Source organism: Sarcophilus harrisii, chromosome 3 (genome assembly GCF_902635505.1).
Source record: "Sarcophilus harrisii chromosome 3, mSarHar1.11, whole genome shotgun sequence".
NCBI lineage: Eukaryota > Metazoa > Chordata > Mammalia > Dasyuromorphia > Dasyuridae > Sarcophilus > Sarcophilus harrisii.
Window position 1 is genome coordinate 523,988,913 of NC_045428.1, and position 23,723 is coordinate 524,012,635.

The following is a 23,723-nucleotide window of genomic DNA, read 5'->3' on the forward strand; positions in this document are numbered from 1 at the left end:
TCAGAATTCTCTGCACCATACTTTGAGGACCACTGATCCAGGATCATTCTCCTTATTCTATGGATGATAAAACCAGCAGAGTTACTACTTCTGTAACATCATCACATAGTTAATAATAAAACCAGAACTTGAATCCAAGTCCTCTAATTCCAAAACTAACATTCCAAGATCTTTACCTATTAACATGTCTTTTAAAAAATAAAAATTAAAAAAAAATCAGTCCATATCTTTGGCTCCTCAGATATATTTTCTATTTTACTTGAATTAGGTGAAAGAGCAAAAGTTTAAGCCTAAGAAAACAAGAGACTTTAATTTAGCCCAAGTACCATGTCCCACAGTAGAATGATGTATTATCTTCCCTAGCCTGGGGATAGGGGAGGAGGAGGGGAATCATTAGGTGCCTGGTACCCAGAAACCTTGGTGACAGGAATCAATGGAATTCATGAAAAAACAATAACAAGAGAGAGAGATAGGGGTTCCTTACCGAGTACAAGTGGGTCACAAGTCTAAGAAGGCTTGAGCAGGGCTTGAACAGGGGTTGTCGGCTCCGTCCCCGGATGTACCTTTTGGTTCCTGTTCTTGCTTTCCCGGCCAAAGCCATGGCCCTCTGCTCGGTTCTTTGCAGAACCTCCGGCCTCCAGGAATTTGGGCAGAGTGGTACCGACATCACCAGCAGAGACTGCAGTCCCTGACGCTCCCCGCCTCGGCAATCTTGTGACTCAGAGCAGACCCTGCTCCCCTTTAAAAAGGAAGCCGCACTGGACCCAGAGAGCATGGTGACTGGATCGCAGCAGTAGGTGAGTAAAGGCGAGGGCCACGAGCGGGCCCTTCAAGGCTCAAGAAGCCAGCCTAACTGGGCTGAAAGAAGGGAAGGGAGGAGGGTAAACCAGCCAGCCGGGTGCAGGATCAAAGACAAGGCCACATCACATTCTGGCTCAGGGAATCCCTGAGAGAGACCCTGAGTCCCAAGATCCACTAGTTCTCAAATTCCCCAGATAGACACAGGCAGGCGAGTACTGTCCCAGAAGCAGCGATCCACCTGGGCTGGACTGCCAGGAAAGGGAAGATGCTTACCATCCTCCCAAGTGCATACCCCTAGGGACGTGGCATTCGGCCTGTACCCCTTTTATATCCATCAAAGTCAAAGAAACAGCGTGGGGGAATCTGCTCTTGGTCATCTCTTGGGTTTATTTTGCTTTCACTGCATTGTAGAAAAGCAGTTTGTTATGGTGAAAAGAATCCCAAACTTGTGGTCAGAAGATCTGGATTTTCATTTTGCCTCTTCTACTAACTGTATAACTTTGGAAGTCACTTCACCTTTTACCATTTTGTTATTGTTGTTGCTCAGTCATTTTAGCAGTGACTTACTCTTTGTGACCCTTTCTGGCCGAGATTTTAGAATAGTTTGCCATTTTCTTTTCTCATTTATTTTACACATGAGGAAATTGGGACAGATAGTGTTAAGTGACTCACCCAGGGTCACACAGCTTGTAAGTGTCTGAGACTGGACTTTAACTGAGGTCTTCTGACTCCAGATCTGGCACTCTATCCACTGAGCAACCTGTCTACCCCCTTTACCATTTTTACTCATAAGAGAGGACATTTATATAGCATTTTAAGGGTTGTTAAGCATTTTACATATATTATCTTATTTGATCCTCAAAAAAACCTTATTAGATGCTATTAATATCATCCTTATTTTATAGATATAGAAACCGACGCAGAGATGGGTTAAGGGAATTGCCCAGGCTAGTAAGTGTCAGCTGGGCACTCCAGCCACTGCAAAACCACCTACTGATTATGGGCCAAGATTGGCTAGAACAAGAGTAAGAAAACGAAGCTTTGAGCACGAGAGAAAGGATAATATCAGTAGTGCTATTGGCAAAATAGGGAAATAAATCAGCAAAAGGAATTGGTTTGGGAGGAAAGATGAGAAATTTCATTTTAAACCATATCCAGGATGGCATGTCTAACCGGGAGAAGGAAATGTAGGTCATGTGCCTGGGACTAAAATTCAGATAAATTGCTTAGATGAAGGATTCATCCAGGTAGAGGGAATAGTTCAAGTCATGGTATGAGCTTGTCAACAGAGACAATATAGAGAAAGAAAAGAATAGGATAAAGAAAACTTTGGGGAATAACCATATTAAGACTGTCTAGGAAGGAGCCAGTGAAGAATACCAAAAATAGATTTACCACATCTGCCAACTGCCACGACCAGCAAATTAGGTTTAGGTAGGTTCTACCTACACTTATATTTCTGTTTCTAATCTCATAGCTTATTCCAGTGAGGACTGCTGTCCTCATTTGGGCCTGTGTGCCACCAGAGTTTGCCCATTGGACCCCCAAAAAGTAAGCCATTATATTTGTATTTTAACATCCCCAAGATTAACTTGTGGGTTTTTCCACCATCTCTAATGGGCTAAATTCTTAAAAATCAGATTGAGAGACAGGTTAGTTTTTCAGATCCTATGATATGCTGATGGCTAATAAGCATTAATTAGTCCATAGTCACATATATGTATAAATATGTGTGTGGTGTTATATTTTTAATCTCCATTCATCAGACAGAAAAGAAATGTTTCTTTTTAATTGTAAAGTGAACTGTGCTATTTTCAACTACCTGGATAATAAATACCTGGATAAGTACTGGTTGATCTGGGGAGAGTAGCACTTAAGAGTGATATTTAGAATAAATAATGTGATCAAAGAATAGAAAATTAAAATAAACAATTTTATTTTGGTAAAAGGAAAAATGTGAAGGCCAAATAAATCACCCTTTTTCCTATATTATATTTTTTCCTATACTATATAATAGTTGATTACTTATTTTATCAAGCTATGCTACAGTTTTCAGAGCACTTTTCATATAAATGATAACCATTTAATCTTCATAACCACTCTAGGCCTGTTTCTTACTCTGTCAGATGTGAATAAATCCTATCCTGCCTGCCTGCCTAGTTGTCCAACACAACCCTTTTCATACCTGTGTTTCCATCATCGCTCTCCAAAGCCTGTCCCCTCTCCCTCACAGGTGGCCTTCCCTGGGGGACAGTCAGCAGCCTCAGCTTCCATGCTGCCTTTCACCTTCCTCCTCTTCCTTCTTCACTCTGGCTGCCTCCATGGAGGAAATAATGACCTCCGAAAGGACTTGAAGGGATTAAAGACTGAATTTGCTGTCCGCCTCTACCAGAGCTTGATGGGAAGTAGAAATGGGACAAACTTGGTCATCTCGCCAGCCAGTGTGTCTGTCCCTCTGGAGTTACTACAGTTTGGAGCTCGAGGAAACACCTGTTTGCAACTTGAAAGGGCCCTGGGGTATACAGTTCATGGCAAGTACTGCTCCAGGCTTACTATATTTATTTGCATAATTTCCTCCATTACATTTTCTCCTTTTTCCCCTGATGGAGAGAAGGAAATTGTTTCCCCCTGATTCTTAACTTTGGCAGTGGGCAGAAGACACTAGGTCTTTGAGTTCACATTTCAGCACTTTTTAAGAGATGATTCTCAAGTAACACAAAGCTCCCTGGACCTTTTTATTTTCCTAGAACAGTCCCGATAGTCACTTAATCTAGGATGATGTTTATGCTTTCTTATTAGTATTTATGCTAATCTACTATTTTTTGAAAAAGTCAACAAGAACCAAAAGAACAAATGTATAAAGTGTCTGATAATCATGGGTCAATTTTAGGACAGTCTTTTTGTTTAATTAGTTCAATTAGGTAGTGCAATAGATAGCTCCTGGGGAAAGCACTTAACCTCTCCTGAGTCTCACTTTCCTTTGGAAAATGGGGGGAACAGTAGTATCTAAATGGGGGTAACAGTAGTACCTACATGGTTGTTATAAGGATAGACTAAGATATAAGTGAAGTGCTTTGTTAGATGTCATGCTATTTAAATTTTATCTATTATTATTATTAACAAAAAGATTTATTCTGATGCAAATAACAATTTTTCTGTATTATTTTGTTCTTGGTTTTCTGGCTGCCTGGAAACCAGATCTCTTGAGAGTCCCTCATATAAACACAGCATGAGTCCTTGGGCAAATAGCTGCATCCCAGAGCAATATTGCTAAATGCAGAAGGTCTTAACCAGAGGTCAGCAGATCCCCCCGAGGAGTCTATGAAAAGATTTCAGGGATCCCTGAATTTGGGTGAAGAAAGTAAATTTTAACTTATCTTGATCTCAAAGAAGTCTCAATTTCCCAAAGTTCCACAGATTCTTTTTATTTTTCTGCACTCAGATGCAACCCTTCATTTGTCCTTATTATGAATAATTTGGTAAATGGTGATTTGCTAAAATTGTTATTCTGGCTCAGCCTTCAGGTCATTAATTCAGCTGTTATGTCACTCATCTTCTGGGCAGACATTTATTTACCCTCTATTCCTTCATCAACCACTGACTGATTTGCCTTTTCAGCTCTAGACAAACCTTGCAAATAACATTAATATAACTGTCTGCTCCAATTGCTTTCTAAGCAATTATGATAGTAACATCCTGCAATGATTTCACCTATTTTATGGACATTTTCCATATGCTACTAAGGACCCTAAAGCACTGTAATATTTTGGATTTCAGCCACCCTTTCATGTGCAGGCAGTACTGCTTTTACATTTTCCTGAACACAGAAAGAAAATCCTCTCTATTGCCCTTTCTTTATTGTACAATCATCTCGGTCTCAAAGAAATAACAGAGAAAAATCTAGCTGTGCACAATCAGCTCGTGTCTATACTCCCATCAAAAGTATTTCTGGGAAAGAATTAATTGATGAAAATAAACAAGGATACTTAGGGAGTTTCTTAATGGGAAGACAAGCATGGAAGGGAGGACAACAGAATGAACGTGTATATAAAGTGCCTATTTTGTGTCCAGTACTGTGATAAGCATTTTACACATACTATCTATCTCTCAGAAGAAAATTTCCTGCCCCAAATTTGTTTTGAATAAATATTTGCATCGGTTTTAGGCTCAACAATTATAGGCTGTCTGGAAAATAATCAGGTGACATAAGGATAAGAAATTTAGAGTTGCAAAAGACCTTAGACACTGAGTTCCATACTCTTATTTTATAAATGAGGAAACCAAGATTTTGAAGTCTGACTATAAGATTGGAGGCCTAGTTTGGCTGTCATGTACTGGCAAGGTATTTACAACCACTCTACAGGGTCCTTAGGATAGAATTAAGCTGATCATGTCTACTGAATAAACATGGTGGGAAGAGTGCAATATTGATTTTGGAAATAAGGATGCAATCTTCTACAAAAGGGTATTCCTAAAATCAGTGCACTTTTAAGCTATTAAAGCTTAAAATTCCACTCTGTATAAATACTAATAACAAGAAGTTATGAAATTCTGAGATGCAAGAAAATAGAAATTATTGATTTTTAAAAATCCTTATTTTCCAAGCTATTAATGATATTAATAACATGAACTCTCTCCACTTAGAATTAAAGACTTTCTTTTTTTTGGCATTTCTAGAACTGGAGATTTTCATTGAAAAACTTGGAGCATCCAAATACCAGGTGGACTTATACCATGAAACAATCTGAATAAGTTTACAATTCAAAGAATTGCTGGACTGCACCAGAATCCCAGTCACTTGTTCATCATGATTATCTATATCATTTGGAATAATTAACATCTGGAATTTAGAAAAAGTCACTAACCTACCCTGAAATTTTCTCCAGGCTTGTTCCTACTTGTCATTAGTATACTTCTGAGATAGAAATGTGGGTAATCTTAAAAAAAGATATCATCTAGTTATATAGATGACATTTTCTATAGCCTGATTTTATTTTTTGATTCTGTCTTTCTAAGTTCATGCTAATTTTCTACCCTGGCTTGGGTATAACTTTAAAAAATAATCATTAGTGAAATAGGGTGGCCACCAGTTCCTGATCCTTTGGATCATGAGTAAGTTTCTTAATCTTTCTATACCATAGCCATCTGTGAAAGACTACAAATTATAAAGCTGATTTCCACTCAGAGTTCCTATATTAATGAAATTTCAAGGATAGACTCAACAATAACAACAAAAAAGTTTTAATGACTTTTCCTCAAATCAACAGGATGAAGCAATTGTTCCAAAAAACAAACATGAGAATGTGGAGTTCTAATTCAACAGGCTTGCTCTAAAATGATGCTTCCTCGCTGGTCCAGGTGTTTGCAGAAGGAATAACCTGGATCCATCTTTTTTTCTGCTCATCTACTTCATTTATGTATAACCTTTTCCTTGCTCTCCTTCCAACAGACAGAAGGGTGCATGATTTCCTGCAAAATGCTCAGGCACCAGCTACTACTTCTGGCTCAGGGACCACAATTCAACTGACATGTGCCTTTTTTGTACAAAATGGAACACACCTGTCCTCTCATTTCACTGAGCACATCTCGCTGTGGGCCAACAGCAGCCTGGAGACAACCAACTTCAGTGAACCTAACAGGACCACAGCTCAGATCAATAGATGGGTCTCTAGGTTTGCTGCAGGTAAAACCAAAGCGAAAACAAAAATTCAACCAGCTAAAGTTAATAACAGACAGCTGCTCAGCGAACCTCTCCAAGGGCAAGGTATATTTAATGCCTGCATACATGTTAATACTTAACTAAGAAACTGCACTGATTAGCAGCTCTGGATTCGCTCTTCAGTGTCTTGCTACCCAATTCTGTAGCCAAGGTCTGCCGTTTTGATTTCGTAATCTTTAGTCATGGATCTGTTTTGTAGATAGAAATGAGGCCATAAGTAAAATTTTAAGATATTCCTACAAGTTATTCTTCCACTTTGCCCTCTTGTCAGAGCCCTAAACCTTAACCTTCTTGTTTAGTACTTTCCTCCTCTCATTCAGCTTGACCATCCTCATTCCCTCAGGCATTGGGTTGCTGAGCCCTAGTATTAAGGAGTGTAGGATAATTAAGGAAAGCTAAAAAAAAGTCTGAGGAAAAGAGAAATATGGAAAGTGATTGTGGATCAAAGCATACTATTTTTTTGTTTGCTTTTTCTTTTATATAGTTTTTTGTTGTTGTTGTTGTTTTCACAAATATAAAATTAAAAGGATTGTATATGTTTAACCTCTATCCGATTGCTTGATGGCTTGAGGAAGGAGGAGGTAAGGGAGGGAACTAGAAAAATTTGAAACACAAAATCTTACGAAAATGAATGTTGAAAACTACATATGTTTGGAAAAATAAAATACTACTGAAAATTAAAAAAAAAAAAGAGTCTGAGGAAGAATTCATTTAGAGAAGGGTGGGAAGGTTGGGGAGGAAGTCAAAGCCCATGTTCCTCAGAGCCAGAGATCATTAGAAAGCAAGTCCAAAGGAAGCAAGAAGCAGGATCACTTAGATGAGTTTTCTTAAATTGGGGAGCTAGCAAGCAGTTTATGAGAGCAAAGGAACAACAAAGAGATAGAATACTATTGGGGAAGGAGTAACAAACATCTGTGCCCATTTTCTACTGCTTGCATGAATCGGAGCAAATCATATGACCTCCCTGAGCTCCAGCCAAAAGATATGGATAATGACACTGGGGGCACACAGGGGATGGCTGTTGGAAGAGTCACATGTAATGATCCACATAAAGCATTTTGCCAGCCTTAAGATTTCAAACATAATAGAACCTAATCATCTAAGCTAGGGCTTCTCTACTTTTTTTGTGTCCAGGATGCCTTTGGCAGTATAATGAAGCCTATGAACCTCTTCTCAGATACACGGTTTAAATATATCAAGGAAATGCTCAATTCTAGCTAGATGTTAATACAAAATAAAAGTAGAATTTTTTTTCTCCAGGGTAAGCTCTAAGCCAAAGTACTAACAAAAACCAGTTAGAGGAAAAAAACTGATACTCTGTCCAGGATGTTCCTAGACACATTAAAGGGACAATATTCCCTTTTCTTGTCCAATCCAAGGAAATGGCTCTCAGGGAATTCCAGGAGAGGAACACAACCCTAAACTGGGACACATTTGTTGGCTTAGCAGAGCTTGGCAGTATTCTATAAACAGACCATCTAAGTGGCTGTTAGTTGCACCTCTGTGTAGAACTAACCCTGGAAAGAACATTACTAAAAATTAAATTAAATTTTTTAAAATCCTGTTTCCTTAGGCTTTTTAAAAGGAATATATAGGAAAAAATTAGTTACTGGGCTAAGAACAAGGACCGGAGCTCTGGTTTCACTGGTGTGTAGGGATCTGTGATATAAAGAAAATCCTTCTATCAAAATATGTCAGAACCTTCTTTTTGACTTAGAAAATAGTCTTACAATTGGAAACAAGGATGGCGGAAACTAGGACCTACGTCTAACACCGTGTACTAAGTTCATGATCTAGACATAAAGAATGATATTATAAACAAATAAGAAGAACATAGGATAGTTTACCTCTCAGAGCTGTGGAGGACAAAGGAATGTGTGACTAAAGAACTAGAGATCATTATTGATCACAAAATAGATAATTTTGATTGTTAAAGTTTTTGAACAAGCAGACAAAATTAGAAGGGAAGCAATGAATTGGGAAAACATTTTTATGTTCAAAAAGAAAAAAAAGAAAAGAAAATAGTCTTATAAAATTGCTTAGAGTAGAAATGAGATGCAACACTCATAGCCAAAGACCCTACTTAAATTCAAGTCTTCCTAGATCTAAGATCAGCTCTATTCATTATACCACACTGCCTCTCGCTAGTCACTGTAATGATCTTACTTAATTATGAATATAAACTGATTTGTTAGCTTTTTATGAGGTTATAGTCCTTTTCTCACTGATCTCCTATGGAATTCTCCATAGCCCAAAGACATATGCAACATTTCACTGGCCACATTAGATATGTTTGCTTTCATTTCCTATTGTCTGTCCTCCTTATGATTCTCTCTCGGTGCAGATGAGAAACCAGAAAATGTCTCCTTGGAAAGGATCCACTCGACCCTTGCTCAGATTGTGCTGGTGAGCACCATGTCCTTCCAAGGCATCTGGCAAAAGAGATTCTCCTTCACAAACACCCAGCTGTTGTCTTTTACCAGCACAGAAGGCCTTATTCTCAGAGTACCCATGATGTACCAAACTGCTGACGTCAATTATGGTGAGTATTTTCCACATATGGATGGCTAGAGGCACAATGGAAAGAATAACAAATTAGGAAGACCTAAGTAAATTCAAATCCAGTCTCAAACACTTAGTAACCATGTGCCCCTGAACAAATCATTTAGTCTTTTCCTCAGTTTCCTCACCTATAAAAATGAGTAAAATAATAACACTTACTTCTCAGAGTTGTTGTGAAGTTCAAATGGGATAATAATTATAAAGCAGTTAACATGATATCTGGAACACAACAGGTGATATATAAATGTTAGTTACTATTATAGTAGGAGCAAAATTTCATTTTTTTTAATGAAAAAAATTCATTTTCCCTCCCACTCATTCACTACCCAATTCCATTGGAAAAAAGAAAAGCACAAATTTTGTTACAAACATGCAAAGATAAGCAAAATGAATTCCCAAATTGGTCATGTTGAAAAAATATGTCTTTAGCTTCCTGTCAAGAGGTGAGTAACATTTGTTTTAACAATACTGTTGTATTATAGAAATTATTCTCCTGGGTCTGCTCACTCACTTGGCATCAGTTCATCCCAGATTTCTCAGGAATTAACCCTGTCATCATTTCTTATAGCATAATAGTAAAATCACAGAATTTTAAAGGAACTGTTACTTAGGTCCCCTGAAAAATCATGATTTCTTATCCAGTGAGGTCTTTAATATTGCACAGAAATGTTTTTGTTCTTTCTAGATTGACTTCTGCATTTTCTCTCCTTCCCTCATCAAAAGCTGTCCTAAACCTTTTCCTTAAGCTATGGTCAGTTTCCGCCAGATGTTTCTTAGGCATTTCAAAGGCAACGGGTCCACAACAGGAATGATCATATTTTCCTCTAAATTCTGTCTTCTCCAAACTTCCCATTTCTGGGGAAATACTTCCCATTCTTTTTTTTTTCTCTGAGGCAATTGGGGTTAAGTGACTTGCCCAGGGTCACACAGCTAGAAAGTGTTAAGTGTCTGAGGCTAGATTTGAACTCAGGTCCTCCTGACTTCAGGGCTAGTGCTCTATCCACTGTGCCACCTAGCTGTCCCAATAACTCCCATTCTTTAGGATCATATCATCTTCCCCATTTCATGTTACTTCCCTTCCATATCTGATCGATGGCCAAGTTGTGTCAATTCTATCTCTAAAATTTCTTTTGTATTCACCTCTTACTTTGCCCTCATATAACCATCACTCTTATCTGGACACTCTCAGGTCTACAATTATCTATTGTAGCATCTTCCTAATTGGTCGCAGCTTGCTTCCACTTTCTCCCTTCTTCAGTCCATCTTTCAACAGCTGTCAAAAAATCATCTTAAAATACAGATCTATGTCAAAAAAAATCTTCAGTCACTCTCTTTTACTTCCAAGATCAAATACAAACTCTTTCACCTGCCATTGAAGGCCATCTACTATCCAGCTCCAGTCTGACATCATTAAAGTCTTATTCCATTATCAATCTCCTTTATAGTCTGTCAAATTGAACTATAACTGTTCCCCTAAATCAATGCTCCATATGTCACTTTGTGCTTCCACAAGGTGTCTCTCATACTTAGAACCCTTCTTTATTTCTACATCTAAAACTCTTCATTTTTTTCAATATTCAGCTCTGTCATGTTCCTCCTACCCCCAATGAAATTGTCCCTGATTCCCTCAAGTTAGTAACTCTCTGTCTCTATCTCTGTCTCTTTCTCTGTCTCTTTTTCTGTTTCTCTGTTTCTATCTTGTCTTTCTCTTTCCTTTCCTTTCTCCTTCTCTCTCTTCCTCTCTCTTCTTTTTCCTCCTCTCTCTCTTACTCTCTCCTCCTCTCTCTTCCTCTTAAATTACATTAATGCTTAAATATATTGTATCCTATTACTAGATTATAAGTTCCTTGAAGACAGGAACTATTTCATTTCTTTTTTATATCTGGCACCCAACTCAGCGCCTGGTACATATTAGGTGCTTAATAAATACACCTGTTTGATGAATAAAACTGAATAGAGACCATTCACTCTTTTATCCCCTTAGTTTACAAAAAAGACAAATAATCCCAAGGACATTCAGTTATTTGCCCATGGTCACAAAACACTTTACATCAACTCTAAGAGTCTTGACTCCCAAGAAAATGTTTTAAATCCAGTATGAAGAATTTAAATCAACCCCTTATTTTAGCTAGTGAGTTAAATAAAATTACTACCATATGTAGGAATATTCTAAACACAGAAAAGTAAAAAGTAAACCTCTTATCAATAAAACCAAACACTTTTTAACAAATTTTCCTTCAGTTACATTAGACTATAGGCAATCTTACTTGATAACATTAAAATTTTCTTTGCTGACAAATCTCATCTCAAAAAAATGTGTCAGCACCAAGACATGAAGTTCAGGACCACAGTTTAAAAATGATTCAGTTGAGGGAACTCAGTGCCTCATGACAAACAGCAGCAAAAATATTCTGTTTAGGGATGGGTCAGATGGACTATCTCCCAGCCTAGTAGCAGAGATAATGGCAATGACATTCATTATTCTGTCAGTCCAAAAATCATCAGCTGAAGGTTGGCATACTGACTAAAGATGATCCAAGGACATCGTTCTGCCCCATGGCATGCCATATCCATCCAGAGGGACGGGAATCATCTTACCAAAATATTGACCATTAATGGTTGTGGAAAACTCTGTCAAGTACCATCTGACACACTTGAATAAAACATAGACTTAACATCTGACAATTTTATAATTCTAGAGATGACTCACATTTACAAAGATCGATTAAGGTCCTATAGTATTTAGAATCCTGGGTTAGGTGCTGAAAAAGCTACAGAATCCTTACCTTCATGGAGTTCACAATCTCACAGGGGTGTATAAGACACTGAACACAGACAGCAAAGCTAATGGACATGGCTATATTGTAGTGGATTGTGCATGCTAAGTACCTAAGAGAGCAACCAGACCAACTGTTCTGCCCTATCTAAGGGAAAGAATCTATTGTCATTTTCTGTTGCTTCATATGCTATATAGTCTGTGAGACATCCTCAGAGTTCAGAATATTTCTATTTAATGTCTCTTTTATGCACATTCCCCAAAAAGGCAGACTTGTAAAGCAAAGGGTGAGATCTCACATTTTTTCAGGTTTGACATCACCCATTGCACTTTTAAAAGTGAGGATATTTTTAATAGGATTCCTAGAGCCACAAGAATAAATCAACTCCCATGGACTTCTGTAATTTCACTGCACTTTTAAAAGGACCAGTTTCACTGATAAACTATTTGCCATGATGGAGGGTAAAAGGGCCATGCAAGAACATGGGTGATTCTCCTGATTGTAAAGCTTCTCCCAGATGGAAATTCCTAGATGGAATCCTAGTGACAGTTTTGGAATTGTAGCACTCTCTGATTCAACATAGCTGGCAATGATTCATCTGTCACATTACATCTTGTGCCAGAGAAGAAGGGAGATGGCTGGAGAGGTTCAGTCCCCCTAGTAATGCAATGATTTCATTGCAATGCTGCAATGTGTGCTGTTCATTCTTCTCCTAAGGACAACCTTGTTCCTCAATACATAAGCAATTATTGTTCCTTGGAATAAGAAGAGTGGACTATGTGCAAATCAATTAAACAATAAACAGCTTTAGAACTATGTTAGATATTGTGCTAAGTGAAGGGATTTAAAGACAAAGAGTTTTAATCCAGTCCATGCCCGCAAAGAGCTTACAGTCTAGCTGGGATGGGTAATATGTACCATATTTTATATATTTGGATAAAAAATAGAGACAAATTAATTCTTGGAAGAAAACATTAGAAATTAGGTGGTACTATATTTGAACTGAACTTTGAAAGAAAAATAAATTATATAATATAATAAATTAAAATACAGACGAAAGAAGGTAAATAATAGCAATTATTAACAATTATAATTTAATTTATTATAATTAACATTATACTTAATAACACCTTTAACATTTGCAAAGTGCCTTACATGTGCTATTTCCATCAACCAATAAATATTTGTTGAGCACCTACTATGTTCCAGGCACTATGCTAAGCACCAGGGATATAAAAAGAGGCAAAACACAGTCCTTGCCCTCAAGGAGCTTACAATCTAATGGGGGAGACAACATTCAAACAAATATATACAAAGCAAACTGTACATAGAATAGGAAATACTTAATAGAGGGAAGGCACAACAACCCCATGAGATAGATGTCTTTTTTTTATCTGTTTTACAGAAGAGGAAACTGAGTCTGAGAGAGGGTAAGTAACTTGCCAAAGCTAGAAAGTACTTGAGGCAACATTTGAACTCAGGTCTTCTTGACTCCATCTACAATATTCTTATCTATATGTTAGATATGGAGATGGGTCAGCAAGTGTCTTATGTGAGGACCGTATAAAGGCTAGTTTAGAAATAACAAAATGAGAAAAAGTGTAGGGTTAAATTGTGAAAAGCTTTAAACTTCAGACAGAGGAGTTTATATTTATATTCAATGATAGAGGTAATAGTGAACCACTAGAGTTTATAGAATAAGAGAAAGACACGGCCAGATCTGCATTTTAGTAAAAACACTTTGACTTTTGGTTAACTCCAGTAGTTGGGATGGACAGTAACCCCAATCCAATGATTCCCTCAGGTCAGTTCCAGGTCACAAATAAGCAACATGTTGGGGTTCTTGAGCTGCCCTATCGAGGAAGCTCAGTGAGTCTGTTCCTGGTACTCCCTCGGTATAGAGGAGTTCCCCTGGCCCTTCTCGAGCCATACCTTACAGCTAGAGCCATTCACATCTGGACGCGTAGCCTGAAGAGAACAAAGATGGATGTTTTCCTACCCAGGTAAGCAGCTTTGTTCTAAAAGGGCAATAGGTCTATAAAGACGCTGTCCATCTGAGCAATTTCATGCTTTTTAGGACTACATCACTCATTTTCAACTACCCAGGACACCAACTAAGTTTCTCCCAAGGGAGCAACCCATATGTTAGAACTGTGGCAAAAGAAAAGAGCCTTCACGTTTTTCTTTTGGTATTTTCATTGATCACCTTCAGCTTCATGTTACCTTGTTATGGAATAAGCAGCCCCAAAGATTAATTCTAGAATGGTGGTCTTTCTCTATTTTTAAAAGAAGCAACCAAACTTATAATGACCAAATTATAATTGCCAAAGAAAAGGTATAGGTATTTACCTCCTTCCCTTCTTTACAGAGGGCAGGATTTAATATCAGACCTGGATAATGGATTGCTTAGTTCTGCTGAACTGTTTTATTTTCCCGTTTTAAAAAGGTGGCCCTCTGGGAAAGAGATTTTTAAAAATTTGCCTAGTTAATATTTTCAGTTTTTACATATGAATAAGTTATGATATATAACTATCAACAAGAAGAAAGTTCATTTTGGAAACAGATTTTTAGAACTGGAAAGGATCTTAGATGACTTAAGTCTTTTTCATTTTACAGATGGAAAAATTGTGGGTCAAGGAACTTACTTGATTTGCCACTAGAATATAGGTTGCTAGACTGAGGACGGAGATTGTTTTTCCTTTTGTTTTGTTTTTGGTTTTGGGGGGTTTTTTGGTATCCCTACAATCTAGCACAATATCTAGTGCTTAAAAAATGCTTGAGGAATTGAAATGATATGCTCAATAGCATAGAGTGAGCTAACAGAAGAGAAAGGAGTAAAACCCAGATTTCCAGACTCCCAGAAGATCAGCCTTTTTCTACCATGTCATGCAAAGATCTACCAGAAGCCAATGTAAGTCCAACAAAAGTCAGTCAATAAATATTAATTAAGCACCTACTATGTGCTGGACACTTCTGAGTACTGGAAATACAAAGAAGGGCAAAAGACAACAGCTGCTCTTTAGGAGCTCACAGGCTGTATCCCCAGCAATGAGCTCCTGAAACAGAGGAGGAGCTGCTTAATAATTGCTTCTTAACTGACTGCAGGTCTCCTCTGTTGACTGTGTGCTCATCTCCTTTAGGAGAAAGTAGGATCTTTTGGGGCCTTGGCAGTGATCTCTTGGAAGCTAAAAATAAGACTACAAACTATTGCAAAAACATGCAGACACATAGGGAGTTAAGCCTTAAGGTTTAATGTGGGGTTAGGCAGAATTGGTACAAAGACTAAGCCTAATTCTGAAATAAAGCCTTTACTTGCCTCTCAAAGCCAAATATACATGCCACAAAATCAAAGCAAAAACCCAGGTTTTTTGGCAAATCTCTCAAGAGGACCTCCAGAATTTAACATAAGGGAATTTTGTCTTATATATGACAGGAAATCAAAGCAAACTGTTTTTTAAAAAAAAAAAGTGCTAATGGCAAAAGCTAAGAGAAAATATCCTTCTAAGTCCAGAATCTTCAATAGTAAGCTTAATACCAAAAAATGGCAACCAAGCAGAAGCCATCATTTGGGGAATGGCTAAATAAATCATAGGGAATGTAATGGAGTATTCTTGTACTGTAAGAAATGATGAATACAGAAGCATGGACAGATTTATACCATCTGATACATAGTGAAGTAAGCAGAGATAAGAAAATTTATATACACATAATGACTAGTAATGTAAGTGAAAAAAATAATCATAAAGCAATCTGAGGTGAATAATGTATTAAGATGACAAAAAATAACCAAGGCTCCAAAAATAGCTATAAGCTAACATTCCCATCCTATTCCTTTGCAGAGGTAGGAGACACAGTTATGAAACATTACACATATTTTCAAAGTTTTAAAAAATATTAATAAGTTTTACTGATTTTCTTTGATTTCTTTAAAAATGTTATATGGGATAGCTCAAGGAGGAGGGGACTGAAGGAAAAATTAGTGATTAAATAAACAAAAGACATCAATACAATTTATTTTTTAAAAAGTAAGTTGAATTTTAAATTGGCAATAGCAATGAGTCTATAACTACTAAACATAGAGGAGTCTGGGGAAAATGTAAAGTTCCAAAAAGTACACTGGTTTGATCCTAATTTGGGGGGCTTCAGCAAAGCTTGTTTTCAAGACTCTTCTAATACTTCTAGGGCAGTGGTTCTCAAAGTCTGGTCCAGAGCATCCTGGGAATCTCTGAAATCCTTTTAGAGAGTCTACAAATACATAATTAGTTTTTATTTTGAATGTGATCAATATCTATAAGTATAAACCACATAAATAAAAACTCTTTGGACAGATCCTCAATCATTTTTAATAGGATAAAGATATTGAGAACAAAAGTTTGAGGACCACTGTAATCTTGATAGACATGAAAGAAAACCTAAGATACTGCTGCCCTGGGTTTAAATTGGCAATCTCTGCATTTAATCTTAATGAGTTACTCTTCAAAACAGCATTTTCCTTAGAGGCCAGGCCCTTTAGCCCAAGAGTAGGAACAAAACAAGCTCATCAATTTGTTTGTTTTTTTTCCTTTTAAGCAGAACTGGTCTACTTCTCACACAAAATCACCCAAGTATAAACATTGACTATAAAATGTGGAAGGATAGTTTTATTCAAAGCTCCCTGCCTCAAACTGGCCCTATCCCAGAAGTTTGGGGGAAAATGCAAATATAGATTCAAAATTTTCCTGAATCTAGCGAAAGAAAGAAATGATGGCTGTGAGAATTTTGAGAAACTTAGGAAGAGTTGTATCAAGATGTAGAATGAAATAAGCAGAACCAAAAGAATAACATACACTATTACTGTGACACTGTACATAAATAGAACAGTAAAAGGAATATGAACCCTGATTAATGGAAAAAAATCACTGAAATTGATTTCAGAAAGAAAAAAAATAAAGCCTACCTTCTCCTTCATAGAAGGTACGCAATTGGTGACAGAGAAAGAAATATGTTATTATTTTTCTTTGTAACAGGATAGGGGGTCAATCTGGGTAAGGGATGCAACATGAAGGTGACTAAGAAATGACAGTCAGATTAAGACAAAGGATAACAATTAGACATTTTTTTAAATTTAGGGAAAAAGTCAACTATGATTCCAGAGGCCTAATAATGAAGCATGCTTTCTATCTCCTGACCGAGAGAAGTTCTTAGGTTATATATTGAAGTATATTTTTGACCAAAGCTAATGAAGTGTTTTACCTTACCCTGTCACAAGGGTTTTTGTTTTCTTTTTTCGATGTAGGTGGTAGAATAGTGGAAGAAAGAAAAAATGGATTTTTATTCATTGAAAAAAATTTGAAGTTAAAAAACACGATATGAAAAGCACTAGGCATACAAAGATAAAAAAAAAAAATGAAAGCCAACCAAAAGAGTGAGATTTATTAAATATAAATACGCAAACAAAATTGGATATTCAGTAATTTATTCATTCAGCAAATATTTATTTAATATTTACTGTGTATTAGGTACTGAGAGAGATGGAAATATGCTCCAAAAATACTTTAAAAGTCTACTTAAAAGTCTATATGATTAATCTAGAAATCACTATAACACAAAACAAAATGTTATCAGAGTAGGAAGACAGGTACAAAAGAATTCAGAAGAAATTCATCTATTTGAATAGACCAGACCTTGTGATGTAAGTAACACTTGTGGTGAGCCCTGAAGGATAGACAGAATCTCAAAAGCTAGAGATTTCAGGCACTATCTAGGGGAAAAGCACGAACAAAGATGTGGATGTAAGAAAGAACAAGAGAATGATAAATAATTGAGTCTGGCTAGAATATAAAATGAACTCATGTAAAAAAGACTGTAAAGGTAGATCATGGACAGCCTTGAATGCCAAGCTATGGTGCTTGACTTGGTAGGCTATTTGGGATATGAAACGTGAATATTCTTATATAAAAGATATCCTTTGTTTTAGGTTCAGGATCCAAAACCACTTCAACCTGAAAGATGTTTTCAGTTCTTTGGGAATCACAGACCTGTTTGATCCATTCAAAGCTAACTTGAAAGGAATTTCAGGTAAGAAATATTCTTTCTTCTCTCACTCCTGGGTTCTGAATCAGTTTCAGAATATTTTGATTTAGGATTAGAACAGCAAAACTTTCTAGGTTAAACAGATATTGTGTAACTAGAATAAATTTTGTCCTGTGGATTGTCATAAACTAATAATATGCTGCCTATCCCATGCAAAAATTGTGCTTTGAAGGGTTAAATGTAACTACTTATCTTCACCCTCTTCCTGAAGAGATTTTTGGAGATTGCTTCCTTTTTTTAGGCTAAGGGTCTCAGGTACCACTCTAATTCACTAGTGATGTCATTCAACAGAAGCACTTGTAAAACAATGGATAATTTTTTTATTCTTTTCCCCTGATATTCCTCAGTGCTCAGTCTTTCTTTGTTCCTGTCACTTCTCCGTTCCCTGCCTTCTTTAATCCTCTAACAATGCTGTAAGCTTGAAACTTTCAATTATCTGATGTTCTCTCATAGTCACAATTCTTGTAACCTTTCCCTAAAAGATTCTATTTCCCAACTAAATAAGTGAATTTCATTATCCGTCTACATCACCATAACTTAACTAATAGATTCTGTCATTTGGTGTGGCCATATTCTTTGCCAGACTCAAGATGGTAGTGGACTACCAAGATCCAGTCAACTAGTACCAAAATTCCTCTCTTGTAAATCCAACTAATTCTCACTTTTAAGCAATCTTGTTGTTCAGTCATTTCAATCACATCCAACTCTTCAAGACCACTTTGGGGGTTTTCTCGGCAAAGATGTTATAGTGGTTTGCCATTTCCTTCTCCAGCTCATTTTAAGATAAAGAAACAGGTAAATAGAGTTATGTGACTAGCCCAGGATCACACAGCTACCAAGTTTCTGAGACCAGATAAGGAGTCTCTCTGACTTCAGGCCTGGTATTTTATCCACTGTCACCATCATTCCCCTTTAAGAAGTCTTAAAAACAAAATTAAAAATTTAGCCCCAGAAGGGGATAATTCACATATTAAAATCAATCCACCTCATTTTACAGATGAAGAAATTAAAGAAGGTAAGTAATAATTTAGGCAACTCAGTTAGTGGTGGAGTGAAGGATATAAATTTAACTTCTTGTTTCCTCTGGAGAGTATGTTTTCTGTGGAATGAAGTCACAGATTATAGGCCATTTCCCTATGAACTTTCTCTGAAATTTAGATTAGTTGAACATTAGCATATCCAAGAGATCTCTGAAACTTGGAAAAACTGGTCTTCAAGTAATTTAAAGGGGAAAAAAAATGTAATACTCCCTGAGGAAACTTGATGTAACCTTCATGGAAGGATTGCTTTTAAACTTAAGAATGGTCTTTAAAATCCTGAACTCTTGCCCAAGGTATTCAAAAGTAATAGACAATTGTAGAGAATATAGGCAATAGACTGGACATAAATCCAGAATCATACTTGGCACAGTTTAAGTTGTTTAATTTTGTTGATGGATCAACCCATATAATCAGTGGTTTGGATTGGTTTCATTTTTTTCCTGGTGTGGCAGTATCAATCTGACAAAACACAGAAAAAGGAGAAGAAACGGAAAAAATGGCAAGGGCTAGAATCGGACAAGGGAAGAGAAATTTCTCATTTGCAAAATCAAGGGGTTGAAGATGATCATGTAAGGTTCCATCTGGGAATAGGATATTCAAAGTCTCTGAATCCTAGGTTAAATTAATGACATGCAAATGACACGAAAGGTCAGAAAGTAACAATTCATTCCAAGTCAAAAACTTTTGTATAAATGTTTTCAAATTCAGCTACTTATGGCACCTGGGACCAACCAATAATATTCTATCAGCAGAATGCAAGTTCCCTGAGGGCAGAGGATGCCTCACTTTATACTTGTTTTCCCAACACCTCTAGTACAGTGTCAAAGTTTTGAAGACCCATACTAGGATATTTTAACCTAGAGATTTAATCTGGGATTTGTTAGTCAGGTACTTAAAATGCGTAATAATTTGAAATTGGTCATTCTCTGTATTTATTGAACAGTCACAGTAGATAAGGAATTGAACTTTTCATTTCTGACTTTTTTCTCCCTAGCCTTTAATTCTAATAAAGGGCTTTCATAAAATATAAGGCTATGACCAGTGGGGCACCAGTTTTTAACACAAATCTTTTTTAGGCCCTATAATAATTCTTAATAAAATCTGCTTCCCTAATTCTTTTTTAATGTCCCATCTTGATATATAGGTAATCCATCAATAGGATTCAACTTTGTGTCCCCCAAAAGCAGTTAGGTTCCCTTGGGTCAATAATCCTCTGCACTCCCCCTATGACATACCTACCCTCCTATTTGGCCAGGATTTGATGGAAAATCGGTGGCCCTAAATAACCAGGGTCTGCATGGTTATGACAGTCAGCCTCAATTCTTGGGGTTTGGTCCTGTGGAAGATTGTTCCTCTTCACTTTTGCTATCACCCCAACGTGTCCTTATAGCTCGGGTACCCCAGGAGAGGCCCTGGTTGTTGGCCACGGGAGCTCAGGGCCCAAGTGCCTTAGTTTCAAAGAAGTGCCAGTCCCAACTGCAAACTGCCCCTGCCTCCCTGATGCTCTCCAACATTGCCTGAGGGAAGCAGCTAAGGTAGTTAAAGCAGCAGCAGGTGTGGGGGGACAGATCCATGACAGCAAGGCCCCTTGGGGACTAATCCAACCACCATCTCAGCTGGAGAAGCTGTCATCCCAAGGCCCATTGTTCCTACTGAGACTTGAGAATGCAGCAGGTGCGTCTTGGAGCATGGAAGGAGTTCACCCTTTTTAAGAAAACAAAACCTTCTGGTTCCTCACATACCCCGAGATTTCAAATAATCCCCTATGACGTGGTTTCCCAGTGCTTTTAGATTATGGATCATTCTGTGGGGCAAAAGACCTTGGAGACTGCTTGTTGCTTACCACCACCTATAAAAAACAAGGGTTAAGAGCAAGTCCTAATGTTCTACCTTTCTAACATCTCACATATACTCCCCCTTCCCTCCCCTGAGATTGCCACCCCTCCATTGCCTCTCACCTGGACTATTAACCTCATTTCCTCAAGTTTCTCCCCAGCTGAATCAACTGTCAAGTGGATCTTCCATATCACCCTCCTATTCAATAAACTACCTATTGTCTCCAGGACCAAAAATGAATTCAATTGACTTTTAAGGCCTTTAATAACTTGGCTCCTTTTTTCTTTTCCAGGCTTCTTAAATCTTAGAATCTCCCATATAGTATATCATCAAGTGACACTTGTCTCTTTGTCATTTCTTTCGTACAATATTGTAGCTTCCAATTGCAAATATTTTCTTTCTCCTCCTCTCTTCTTCCCGACTTCCTTGGCTTCCTTTGGGTCCCAGATAAAGTCTCACCTTTTGTAAAAAATCTTTTCCAATCTTCTTTCATCTTAATCTCTTTCCCCTGAGATTACCTTCAATTTATCTGCTATATATCTTGTTTGTACATAGTTGTTTGACTCTTGTCTTCCCCTTCGACTGTGAACTACTTCAGAGCAGGGACTATTTTTATTTTCCTTGTGTATCTCCAGAGTTGGGACTATTTTTATTTTCCTTGTGTATCTCCAGAGTTAAGCATAGTGTCTGGCATGTAGGAGGTGCTTAATAAATGTTATTTGACTTGACTTCTAACCACATAGCAGTTTGTCTGGATTGCTGAGGAAGTTAGCAACACTAAACAACTCTGATGACTTTTGAAATGGGCAATGATAGGAAAGGAAACTACTATGATCTACCTTTAGACTACCATGTTTTATATTTTCTTAGCAGTTCATCTCAATGTCATGGCCTGGCTGATCCATGATTCCCTTTCAGGGAACAAATGTCAAGGGTAAAAACAGGAAGAATAAAGTAGAAGCTAATCTTGGCAACTGCTTAAAACACACACACACATCTTTATAAAAGTACATCCAATTCTGAATTTATCCTGTTCCTTCAGAGAGGTGAAAATTACGCGAAAGATTGTATGGACATAGAATCCCCAGTGTTAACAATCTTGTGTTTACAGCTCATTTCATTTCAAACTCTATTATACATTATACAACAATATCTACTGACAAAGGGAAAAAAAGCATTGAGACAATTAATTGGAGAAGAGCCAGTAGAGACAAGTTCTCTATGTTGTTCAATTAGAACCAACCCCAATATAAGAAAAACTATCCAGGATAAATTGTGTAGATGAAATAAGGCTATTCTCATAAATAAAATTAAGTCAAGAGGAATATTACAAATGTAACGAGGGGACATTTTTATATTTGTTTTATTATAATGGAAGGTGGAAAGGAGGTATATAAGAGAACTTGAGAAAAGTGTGGAAGGGGAGAGGGAAGATTCCATCATTTTGCTTCAGCAATGATGCAGCTTTATGTGTCCAGAGAGGTGTAACAGAAGCATACCTCCAAGAGAAGTAACCTGGCTTTAGGTCCTTATTCTGGTGCTCCTCAGCTTTGCAACTTTGACGAATAGTAGAAAAATTTGTAAGGTCTGAATTAAAGAATTCTGTTCAAATTTTAGCTCAGCTACTGATTGTGATTTTTGATGAGCCAATTAATTTCTCTGGGTTTTGGTTTTTTTATATGTAAAATAAAGGGATTAGATGAAATCATCATTAAACTTCTCTGATTCTCAGTTTCTTCATCTGAAAATAAAATAGGGATAATAAAATTTGTACTACTTATCCCAATTTATTCTGCTTACCTCCTATTCTTAGGAGAAGAGCTCTTTACAAACTAGCTATCATTATTATTATTTATCACCAACTAATAGAGCCACCACTTCCCCAGATCAGGCAGATTATTCTCTTCCACAAATGGCCAGGTGAGAATGTTACCCACTTAGATCATAGAATTGTTCCTTTTCTAGACTAGGGTACTTGGATTGGAACATCAGAACTGAACCAAATCAATCTTCTGCCTCCACCTAATCTTGGCGTCCAACATCACTTTGAGACTCACCATGAGAGTCTGGAGTGAGATGGCTGACCAATGGCATAGTTAACAAAGCAGATTTGAGTCTTCTGCAACATTCACAAAAGGCAAGACTAGAAAGGAAAATGTGAGATATGTCAGATAACTAAAATCAATCAAGAGGTGAGTCAGTCAAAATGGTGGAATAGGAAAAAGCAGTAAAGGAAGGGCAACAAGCAGATAATCTTTTCAGTCCAAGTTTGCCAGCTTAACCCACAGGCAAACACAGCCAGGAGAGGAACTCTGAAACATCAAAGCCTGTGTTCAGAAAGCTCATCTAAGCCAGTAGCACAGGACATGCAGCCCTAGCCCAAGGCAGGAGCCTGGGCTCTGAAGTGTGCACTCAGAATTCAGAGCTCCAGCAGGAGGTCACCTACACGCCCCCAGAGCCCATCAGGGGAACAATTCCCTCACCAGGAAAGTACCACAGTGTTCTACCCAGGAGGTCAGGATCACAGACAGTCCCAAATGAGCCCTATCTCCAGAAGAATGGCTAACCAACAAAAAGAGAAAGGATTATTATGCAGCCGAGAATACCCAAAAGCACAAACGGGAAAATGAGAATAACTCCCAAACACTTATAAAATCTAATACCCACACACTTATTTGAGCACAAAATCAAACAGAATGTCTAAAAGAAATAAGGCAAGAGTTAAAAATGAGTTTTTAAATAGTGTTAGAGAGGAAAGAAGTTGAAAATAAATGATGGAAGAGAAACTTGGATAGTTAACAGTTTGGCATAAGATGTATAAAACCTTTCCCAAGTAATAGACTCCTTGAAAATGAGAACAGAACAAAATTCATTATCTTCATGAGCCCACAAGAAATATAAAACAAAATTAAAAGA

The 23,723-nt window shown here is 37.3% G+C and overlaps 1 protein-coding gene across 1 annotated transcript in view; it reads left to right on the forward strand.

The window, feature by feature from the left end:
• The first annotated feature begins 380 nt into the window (after positions 1 to 380).
• SERPINE3 (serpin family E member 3) overlaps positions 381 to 23,723 on the forward strand; it is a 38,466-nt gene continuing 15,123 nt past the window's right edge. Inside the window, exons 1-6 of the mRNA XM_012545270.3 lie at positions 381 to 797; positions 3,035 to 3,332; positions 6,251 to 6,484; positions 8,865 to 9,062; positions 13,664 to 13,862; positions 17,816 to 17,916. Coding sequence (XP_012400724.1) covers positions 3,074 to 3,332; positions 6,251 to 6,484; positions 8,865 to 9,062; positions 13,664 to 13,862; positions 17,816 to 17,916 — 991 coding nt within the window. The 5' untranslated portion in view covers positions 381 to 797; positions 3,035 to 3,073. The remainder of the gene's footprint in view (positions 798 to 3,034; positions 3,333 to 6,250; positions 6,485 to 8,864; positions 9,063 to 13,663; positions 13,863 to 17,815; positions 17,917 to 23,723) is intronic.